The sequence below is a fragment of the Nannospalax galili genome, unplaced genomic scaffold, assembly GCF_000622305.1.
Source record: "Nannospalax galili isolate Female #2095 unplaced genomic scaffold, S.galili_v1.0 scaffold24, whole genome shotgun sequence".
Lineage (NCBI taxonomy): Eukaryota > Metazoa > Chordata > Mammalia > Rodentia > Spalacidae > Nannospalax > Nannospalax galili.
Window position 1 is genome coordinate 2,519,139 of NW_008352654.1, and position 11,230 is coordinate 2,530,368.

Sequence of the window (11,230 nt, forward strand, 5' to 3'; positions counted from 1 at the left end):
TCCCTCCCTCCCTTCCTTCCTTCCTTCCTTCCTTCCTTCCTTCCATCCATCTGAGTCAGCAGCCTAAACTCTGAAGCATGCAGACTCTGATTGGTCCATACACTAGCACACGCACATACACCCACACCCTCCTCTCTCTGGCTAAGATTCTCTGCTTCTATTGTTCTTGTTATTGAGAAAGGTGCTCGCTATGTAACCCAGTCTAACCCAGTCTAGCTTCTAGCACATTATCCTCTTTCCTCAGCCTCCTGAATGCTAGGATTACAAGCATATGCCACCACACCCCAACTTTCTTTTAATTAAAAACAGCTCTTTATTATGTAGGCAAAATATATTTGCTGTATTTTAAAATACAAATAAACATAAATTTATAAGTAAAACAAGATTTTCAATTCCAGAAAGAGCCAGTATTTAAACATACAGTTTTTTGTTGCTATTGCTGCTGGATTTTGTTTTTTTTTAACCTTTTGAGACAGGTCCTCAAAGTCTTAGTCCTCTGGCTTCCACCTCCCAAGTACTGGGATTGCAGGTATGTGCCACCATGCCCTGCTCACCATCTAATTTTAAACTCATGTTTTAGTTGAGTAGTTTTTTTGTTGTTACTTCACCTTTTAATTTTTTTAAACCAAGATTACTATTTGAGGCATAGTACTGCTTAGATAAAATTTGAGTTTTTGTATTCACTATAACTAGGAACTAAACTTAAATTTTAAAAATTACACTTATTGGGCTGGGCGTGTTAGCACACACCTTTAATCCAAGCACTGGGGAGGCAGAGGCAGGCAGATCTCTTGTGAGTTCAAGGCCAGCTTGGTCTACAAATGGAGTTCCAGGCCAGCTGGGGCTACAGGGAGGCCTTGTCTCAAAACTACCAAATCTAAAAAATTTTTTTAAATTATACTTATGTGGGTCCAAGGAGATGACTCAGTAAAGTGCTTGTTGTGTACGCATGAAAACTTCAGTTTAGGTCTTGTTACTTATGTTAAAAAGGGGACAGAGGCTGAAGAGATGGCTTAGCGGTCAAGAGCACTGAATGTTCTTGTAGAGGACCCAGGTTCTATTCTCAGCACCCACATGGTGGCTAGCAACTGTCCATAACTCCAGTTCCAGGGGATCTGACACCCTGGACTGACACTGGTGCACTTATATACATGTAGGCAAACACGCATATACATAAAATAAATTTTTTTAAAAAAGAGCTAGGCATAATACACAAGCCTATAATCCCAGCACTTGAATTGGTGAGCTCCAGGTTCAGTGAGAGACTCTGCCTCAGAAAATAAGAAGGAGAATAATTGAGGAAGACACCTGACATCATCCTCTGGCCTATCCAGGAAATAATTATATATGGGTTTTACTTGGCAAACATGTATTAAAGAATCAAGTTTTTTTTATTTTGTGTTAATAAGTAAACTTCCTTTTTACAATGTTTAATAAAACTTCACTCTTTTGTAGATAGCTTGTTGAGTGCTATACTGAGACTCTTTCAGGAAGTAAAAAGCTTTCAGGATGTTGCCTCATTAGCCCACATATATCCATTATTTTTTGTCTTCCTTTCATATTTTAGAATATCTGGGTCCCTTTTTTTTCCTTTGAGCAACATTCTTATAACAGATGTCCTCTTAGGATATATAACCTACTGTGCTAATACTTATATTGTACCAAATACTGTGTTGTTAGAGCTTTTCTTATAAAGTTTCCTGTTAGAGTTTCAGATATATGGAAACATTTGTAGGGGTGTACAAGACTACAGAGGATTAAAGAAATAAAATGCCTTTGGAATCTGTTTGAATGTCAAAGCTTTAAAATAAAAAAAAATTATGTAGCTCAGATATACCAGTTAAGTAGCAAAATAAATACCTTTAACCTATTGTGTAAATTATCTTTAAAAAATTCTATTTCTTGGGCTGGAGAGATGGCTCAGTGGTTAAGAACACTGACTGTTCTTGCACGAGACCTTGGTTCGAATCCCAGCACCCACATGGCAGCTAACAACTGTCTGTAACTCCAGTTCCAGGGAATCCAATAGCCTCTTCTGTCCTCCACGGGCATTGCACGACACAGGTGTACTTACCTACATGTAGGCATACACATAAAATAAAAATAAATAAAATGTATATTTTTTAAATTCTATTTCTTAGCCAGCCAGCACTTGGGAGGCAGAGGCAGGCAGATCTCTGTGAGTTCCAGGACAGCTGGCTCTACAGGAAGACCCTGTCTCAAAAAGACAAAAAAATAAAAATCCATTTCTTGGGGCTAGAGAGATGGCTCAGCAGTTAAGAGCACTGGCTGCTCTTGCAGAAGGACCTAGGTTCAGTTCCCAGCCCCCACATGGCAGCTAACAACCATGGATGTTGCATTTATGTGATGCACTTACATGCATGCAGGCAATATACTCATACACAAAATGAAAAAAAAGACATATATATATATATATGTTTGTATAAATTATTTCTAGTGCCTTTTAAACTTGTAGAGAGTCAGGTGTGGTGGTGCATGTCTTTAACCCTGAGCACTTGAGAGGCAGAGGCAAGTGGATCTCTGTGATTTCAAGGCCACTCTGGTCTTCATAATGAGTTTGAGGCCAGTTGGAGCTGTGTAGTGAAACCCTGTCTCAAAATAAATAGACAAATAAATTTGTAGAAAATTGAAGATTATTTACAACTGTAGTTTTTATGGAGACTTTTTTTTTCCCCTAGAAGTAGTCCCTTGTAATTTAGAATTATTTTAACTTCTATTGGAGTTGACATTTTTAAATGATAAAAACAGCATCCGGATAGTTTTAAGACATGCTTCTCAGACCATTTCTTGCCCTTGTCTGCATAAAGCAACAATCATTTTCAACTAATTTACTTTGTGACATAATTTTGTTAATTAACTACCACAGGACTTAGATTGTATGGGATAAATGATAGAAATGGCTGCCCTCACTTTCCTTGCCTTTATGTTACAGAGTGATGGGTGTTGTCATTTAGCAATGGGTTTTATAAACATTGTATAAAGCTTCACCTTGCTTCATTCTGGTACAAAATGCCTTTCATTTTAAAAGGTCATTCCATCCCGTTATCTCTAAATATCTTTCTTTCTCTGCCTTGGTTTTAGACTAGGTTCATTATACTACTAGTTCCTAATATATGTTTATTCATTATTTGATATACTTGTTTTAATATATGTTCTTGTTTTAGCAGGTAAAAGAATCATAACTTGTTTTTTAAGAAAACATTAATATTCTTTAATTTCTGTCTTTATGCATTTTGCACGTCATCTTTTGTCATTAACATCTGGGGACTTTTATCATAAAAAGAAAAATTCCTATCTTTAACAAGAACTTTTCTAGGAGCTAGTTTAAATATTAACAAATCTCCTACTGGCACCTCCCATCCCTCATGAATGGTGTGAATCTTTAACTTTGGCTGCATCCTTGAAAGCTGATAGTTACTCATAGTCTAACAAAACTAGAGTCACCAAACTTGGCAGCAGAAATAATCTGAGTCTTATTGTGACAACTACCTGGATCACATTATTTTTCCAGCTTCAATTCGGAATATTTTGTGGAAATATTTAATACTATTTGTGCCTTTCAAAACTCGGGAAAACTCAGAGTAAGAACATTGAATGAGTTTATAAACTGTCTGAGAGACTCCCATTTTAGTATATTTGTATTTCCTTAGACAATTGTCCAACAATAAAAATTGATGATTATAAAAAATGACTTAAAAGTATAGTTCATCTCCAGGAAGGGAATATAAGGTAGGTTGGGTGAATTAGAACCCATCTATTTTGCATACGTAATTAGAATTTAGTTAGTGACTAGTTTGTATAAATAGTGCTTAAAAATTAATGGTAGGACCAAATGTGGCCATGTCTCACTTTTCTAGATAGTCCATAACTGTATGCTTATATCAATGCAAGTTTCTTTACTTTAAAACAGCAATTCGAAAGAAAACTAGCCCTGTTCCTTAAATTTTATTTGTGGCCCATAGACCTGGTTTGGTTCTCTGATATATTTCCAAAACTCCAATGTAAACTTTAGCCTTAGAGTCTTCATAAATGATATATTCCTCAACTGAAGTAGATCCTCTTATTTCTGAGTGTCTTTTAGAATTAATGAATTAATGAGCACACAGACATACAGATTGGTAGTAGTAGAAGTACGTGGAAAGCCTGTGGTCAAACTCCCCGAAGTAGAAGTCTGAGTGGTATCTTGAATTCAGTAAGAGAAAGTTAACAAGAACTCTTGACATATACTCGTGATCAAGTTTTATGAGTTACAATTTTTGTTATGTTTTGTTGTTTTTTGCAGTTCAGGGTATCAAGCTCAGATCCTTACACATAATATGAAAGTTTGCTATACCTCTGTACTATATCCCCAGTCTTGTTAACTGTTTGCTTTTGATATAGAATCTCACTGTGTAGTTCAGGCTGGTCTCAAACTCATGATCCTCCTTCCTCAGCCTCTTGAGTGCTGAGACCTGGACCACCCTATTGAAGTTTTTAAGTGTTATGTACACACTTATTTTTAATTGGTGATGACATCTACATAATTGACCATATAGTTAACCACTGGTTTTATTTATTTTTGCAGTATTTTATAATTGAACCCAGGGCATTCCTTATGCTAAGCAAGTGTTCTACCACTGAGTTATGCCCTCAGTTCTATTTTGTTGTCATTGGCATTGATTGTAGTTTTTAAGACAAGGTCTTGATCTGAAGCCCAGGCTAACCTTGAGCTTACTATGTAGCTATGGCTGTTTTTGTTTGGGGAGGGGTTGTTTTTTGTTTGTTTGTTTGTTTGTTTGTTTAAGAGGCAGAGTCTTTGTTATCAAGGCTAATCCTGAACTCCTGGGTTCAAGCATTTCAGCCTCTTAAGTAACTGGGCTGACAGGCACATGCTGCCACACCTGACTACCAGTAATTTTGTTGTGGTTGGTTGGTTGGTTGGTTGGTTGGTTTGGTTTGGTTTGGTTTGGTTTGGTTTGGTTTGGTTTGGTTTGGTTTGGTTTTGGATTATTTGTTCGTTTTCTTTTGTTCGAGACAGGGTTTTACTAAGTAGCCCTAGCTGGCTATGTTCAATATGTTCACTATGTCACAGAAATCCACTTGCCTCTGCCTCCCAACTGCTGGGATTAAAGGTGTGTATCATCACGCCTGGCTACTAACTACCATTGGTTTTAAGTATATAGAAGCAAACTTCTCTTTATTACTGTTGTGAATTTAAAATGCAAAATTGTACCAAACCAGTATGTCCTAATCTTTTTCTCTGCTGCCAAATTTGGATAATCTCTGTTTGAAAAATAGAGATTACTAAATTAAATAGTTGCACTGCATGAATACAGGTTCTGAATTCTCTTCCCGTGGATTCTTAAGTTATATAGTGTGTTTCCCTGCATTTCCATGCACCTTTCCTTGTCCCCTATCACTCCTGGTATTGATAACTCTAAAACTTTCATCCTGTCCTTCTCCCATTTTACCCTCTCCTCCACTTCTGAATGTGCTTAATTGATGTGAAACCCTAGGACATTTAGCCTATACAATAATAGACTCGACTTGTCCCCCTGTTCCTCCAGGAAAGGAAGTTCTTCAAAGGCTTCTTTGGAAAAGTAAGTTTGCTGCCACAATTGTGCTTGTTCTATAAGGAGTTACACCCTAGTATTACAATGATAATTAAGAGTAAAGCTTTGGTTTCTATATGAAACAGAAATAGATTTGACTATATGTGAAAATTAATGAATTAATTGCTATCTATGTATTACCTGTTTTTCTTTTGATACTAAATCTAATCTCTAGGAAAGTCCAGTAAATGAATTAAATTAGTTTTTAAATGATCTCTTCAGTACATGCTATTGAAATAAAGCTTATTTGATCCTGCAAAACTTTTATTAGCATATAGCTATGTTGTTTTTGTTTTTGTTTTTGTCTTTTTGAGACAGGGTCTCTCTGTAGCCCCAGCTGTCCTGGAACTCACTATGTAGACCAGGCTGGCCTTGAACTTACAGAGATCCGCCTGGCTCTGCCTCCCCAGTGCTGGGATTAAAGACATGTGCTACCACACCCAGCTATAGCTATGTTTTTAACAGGTAGATTTTATTTAGGGCCCAAGGTACCCCAAATTTTACATTCAGTGCTATTACTTATTTTAATCTAAGTTAAATTTCAAGGGAATAAGTGAAAGTACATAAACTTACCTTTGAAAATACTGCTTTTAGTGTGGATTGATAATCTAGGAAAATCTATTTTAATAATCAAATCTGTATCTTGGAATGTTTATATAGATACGAGACTCCTTTTCTGGGAATGAGTGTTCACTCTTCAGCTCTTAAGAAATACAAGGTCTGGGGATATGCCTCAGGGGTAGAGTGCTTGCCTAGCATTAGCCTGTATGAGGCTCAGGGTTTCATCTCCCAACACTGGAAAAAGAAAAAAAAAAAAAAAAAAAAGAGGGACTGGAGAGATGGCCCAGTAGTTAGTTAAGAGAGCTTGCTGCTCTTGTCAGGGACCTCAGTTCCCCACACCCACTTCAGATAGTTCACACCTACCAATAACTTCTGATCCACAGGATCCCATGCCATATTATGGCCTCCGTGGACACCTACACACACACACCTAATTTTAAATTTTTTAAAAATTAAAATTATGGACTGGGCATGGTGGTACACACCTTTAACCCCAGCACTGGGTAGATCTCTGTGAGTTCAAGGCCACCCTGGTCTACATACTGAGTTCCAGCCAGCTGGGGCTACAGGGAGACCCTGCCTCAAAAAAAAAAAAAAAATTATGACACAATTTTAGAGGAAAATTACAGCTCTTACCTCAAAGTTAATCCCATTCTGACAGTAATCATTGTAATATATAATAGGGTTATGGTACACCTATAATGTAACTGAATAGGGTCATACTGTGCTTATTAGTTTCTTTTCCTGTTGCTGTGATAAAATACTCTGACGAAAGCAAGTTAGGGAATAAGGTTTATTTTAGCTCATAGTTCAAGGCCATATCCACCATAGCAGGGAAGTAAAGTCAGCAGGAGCTTGGAGTACCTGGTTGCATTAAGTCTGCACTATGTCCCCAGTCAGAAGATAGCAATGATGCTAGCATCCAACAGTTTTCCTCTGCTTGTACAGCCCAGGGTCCTCTGCCTAGGAAATAGTGATACCTACAGTGTCTTCCAGTATCAATTAAGATAATTAAGATAGCCAGGCATGGCATAGGATGCCTTTAATCCCAACACTCAGGAGGCTGAGGCTGGTGGGTCTCTGTGAGATCGAGGCCAGCCTGATCTACAATAACAAGTTCCAGGCAAGTTGGGGCTACAGGGAGACCCTGTCTTTAAAAACTTTATACGCACACAAGTTCTGCACAGACATACCCACAGGTCAGTCAAATCTAGACAATCCTTCAATGAGATTTCCCTCCAGAGTGATTCCAAATTCTGTCAAGTTGGCAACATTAACTATTACAGTGATGAACTTATGCTATAAAGAAGAAAATTATGAATCATTTTAAGTAAGTAACCTTGAATTATTCTGTTAAATAATGAGAAAACTGAGGTTTACAGAAATCAAACAACATGCTTGATCTGAAATCCAGTAAATGATGGGAACTTATGGGTGTGCGGGGATCTCGGGGCGCCAGCTGCTGGGCCTGGCGCCGGTCTCCCGCGGGCCGCTGGGGTGCAGCGGGTCGCACACCGCATTGCTGGGGTGCACGCGTGTCCCGCACCACGTTGCTGTAGGTCTCCGCGACTCCTGGGTGCTGGCGACTCTACTGATCGCTGCCTCCCAGGCAGGTTCCGTCCCAATCTACCATGCACTCCCTCAGGGTTCAGCTGCCGGGTCACGAGGGGAGGTGCAGGACGGCGAAAGCAGGGTCTCCGTGGGTCGTGGTTTACGAAGAGACAGCTCTCTCCGGGAAGACTGGATCGTAGGCAGTAAGACACAGAACTCAGCTCAGTACAGCTCCTTTATTCAGTGACTCAGCTCGGCTCCAAGTCTTAGTGATTCAGCTCCGATTAATTAGGGGGAAACCAGGATATTTATACTGTGGGGGCAGTGGCAAAAGCCTTAGTGGATAGGTGCTTTCAGGATGCCCCATTTACATGTGGTGGTGGGCTTCTGCCAGGCTGCCAGACATTGCCTGATTATCACACAGGAAAACCTGGCAGTTTCAGAGCCAGAGGCCATGTATCTGTGGCAGCTACTTCAAAGATGAGTTAGGAAGAGAGGTAGGAAGCCCCCTGCTGAAAAGAGGAGTCTTTCCATCAGGCGCCGAGCTCCTTAGAGCTATCCGGACATGGAAGACTGTGACCCTCACAGCAGGATTCCCCAACATCTCCCCCTTTTTTATTTAAATATGGAGAAGTGCTATCACCAGCCCTAAGGGCCAACTCATCTGTCTCGGGAGAATCCAAAGTCTGATAATTGACCATGGCTTGTTTTGTAGTGATTTTAGCAAATGGCAGTAACTGTCAGCAAAGAAATCTTAAAAAACAGTGAGCAAGCATAATACACAGTATCATCAGAGGACAATAAGGAATAGAAGCCATGCAAAACAAGGGATTGCTAAGCTAAATAGATTACAAAGTTTTGAGAGTGTTAACATTGGTTTCAACAACATCTGATTCAATTACAAAGAAACAGTATCTTCCCAATATTACATAGTCCCCATGTTTAACAACTATTAAGTACAATGTTCTTTTATTCTGAGAGAGTATATTTTCTGTTTCAGGCTGTCAGTCACTGATGTCACAGCTCGTCGCAGAGAGATTTTATTTGTTGTTTGAGAGATATTCTAGGCTGTCAGTCGCGGATGCCACTGTCTGGTCTAGCTTGGCTCGGAAATCTGCCAGGTGCTGGGCTTGTAGTAGTTTGTCGCCATAGCAATGCCTCCAGCATCCAGGGAAGGTGTAAGTTCGATCTCTACCAGCAGGGGAAAGAAGATTTTTCTCTGCTAGCAGCTGTGTAGGAGGAAAGGGCTTCTTCCATCTGGAATGTACTAGTACACAAAAGGTGTACACAGTTTTGGGCTTCTTTCTTGTACCATATGAAGAGAGGAGGGGCGATGCATGCTGTGCTGGAGAGAGTAGTTAGTGAGGCATTTGTAATGAGTAGGCTTGCTTGCTGAAAATGAAAATTAAATAATTAGCCAGTTTGAATCAGTAGGTATCCACTAGATGAGAGTCAGTGAAATCTTTTTCTGTTAAAAAGGCAGTTAAACATTGGGGTAGGTGGTGAAGGGAAGAAAGTTAGACTTGTTCCAGGACATAGTCGATCTTATCTGGTCCTCTGTTTGTCTTTCCTGTAGAATAATATTATGACAAGTTAGCACAGACTTAGCTGCAGGTGCAAGCTGTGGAGAGATATGAAAGTCAGCTGTGGGGTACCTAGAGCATGCACCTGAGTAGAATTCTGTTATTACTCCAATACTCCAGCGATTGTCCCATGGATCTGATTTTTTCCTGAAAAATAAAATCTCTAGAACATGGTATTAGGGAGTGTCGGGGGAAAGTTAGCTGTGGGGTACCTAGAGAATGCACCTGAGTAGAATTCTGCTATTACTCCAACATGCCATCAATTGTCACATGGATCTGATTTTTTCCTTGAAAAATAAAATCTCTAGAATATGGTATTAGGGAGAGTGGGGGTTGGCTGAAGTGTTGGTGTTAAGCAGGGTAAAGACAGCCATGAGGATGACAGAGAAGGAGGCTCCAGGGGGACATCTGTGGCGTACAGTCCCCACCAGGTCATGGATCTCTTTCCACGTGATCCGGTGTGGCTTTGGGTGTCATCTTTGCCTCTTTCTTTTTTTTGTTTCTGATAGGGTCATGCAGGCCATCTTTTTCGTGGGTGGGGAGGTGTTGGACATTTCTGGCTGGAACCCAGATAGGCTTTGGTTGATCCTGTGGGAAAACACAAGCAAATCCTCTCCCTGTGGTCAGCAATGGATCTGGTCCTTTCCAGAGTCCATCAAAGGGGTCCCTCCATCTAACCATGATGGGTGGTACTGGGTGTGTCTGGGCCCAGTGTCGGGTGATGGGGGGAGCATTAGTCCCTTGATATACATTAAGTACATTAAGGGTAAACAAGGCTAATGTTAATTGAATATTGGGAGAATATGTTGTTTGAGCCTGTCTTTTTAGTTGGTTTTTAAGGTTTTATGTGACCTTTCCACAGTGGCTTGTCCTTGTGGGTTGTATGGGATGCCAGTGTGATGGGTGATTTTCTAGGCTTCACAAAAATTTTTAAATGAGGAACTAGTAAATGCTGGGCCATTGTCTGTCTTTAGTTGTGCAGGGAGGCCTATGATGGCAAAGGATGAAAGCATATGATTTATTAGATTTTTTGAACCTTCACCAGTCTGGGCAGTAGCCCAGAGGAAGTGAGAGTAAGTGTCTATAGTTACAAATACATATTTTTGTCTGCCGAATTGGGGGACATGAGTTACATCAATTTGTCAGAGGGCATTAAATTTTAGTCCTCTAGGATTGGTGTCCATCTGTTGTATAGCAGGGGTATGTATCATTGATGTACAAGAAGAGCAGGTTCTAACAATGTGTTTAAGTTGTTTGAGGGGAATGTGGGGGAATCTGAGATGGAGCACTTGCAAATTAATATGGGTGGTATGGTGGAGGTTTTGGGCATCTCTTATGTTGGCAGAGAAAGTTCCAGCGGTGGCTACCTCATCTGCTATGGCATTTCCTTCAGTAAGAGGGAGAGGAGTGGGACCTGATATGCTGGACAAATAATGGAGCCACTCTCTTTTGTAATAGTGTGGAAATTTTAATTAGCAGAGGTGAGATGGGGTTGCCATCAAGTTTAATAAAGGAACGACCTAGCCATGGGTGTAAATTAACAGCATAGATGCTGTCAGAATAAAGGTTGAAGGGTTTATCAATCTTATCAAGAGCCATATAGATGGCAAAGAGCTCTTTAAATTGTGGGGATTTATCAGATAGAGGTTGAAAATATATCATAGGTGGGTCATTAGGGGAGTCATATATGACCAATATAGCCCCCTTTTTTTCTCCATCTGTAAAGGCTGTAATAGTTTCTTTTATGGGCTTGTGGCAGAAGAGCCGAGGTGGGAGCCAGCGAAATACTGGAATAACTGACATCCATTTATCTTTGGGATAGTGATTATCAATTTGTCTTGGGAAGCCTATTAAGCTAATTGCAAAAGAGGAGTGATGTTTTAAGAGCCATTGTACATCTGATAATGGGAAGGGGATAATAAG

At 39.9% G+C, this 11,230-nt stretch overlaps 1 protein-coding gene across 16 annotated transcripts in view; it reads left to right on the plus strand.

Moving 5' to 3' along the window:
• Nucleotides 1-11,230, plus strand: part of Numb (NUMB endocytic adaptor protein) — a 163,257-nt gene that overhangs the window by 107,418 nt on the left and 44,609 nt on the right. For 10 of the 16 annotated variants that reach the window (XM_017802368.2, XM_029554396.1, XM_008849779.2 and 7 more), the window contains one exon: nt 5,568-5,600. The exons of the other annotated variants lie outside the window; for them this stretch is intronic. In XM_017802368.2, coding sequence (XP_017657857.1) covers nt 5,568-5,600 — 33 coding nt within the window. The remainder of the gene's footprint in view (nt 1-5,567; nt 5,601-11,230) is intronic. 16 annotated transcript variants of the gene reach the window in all.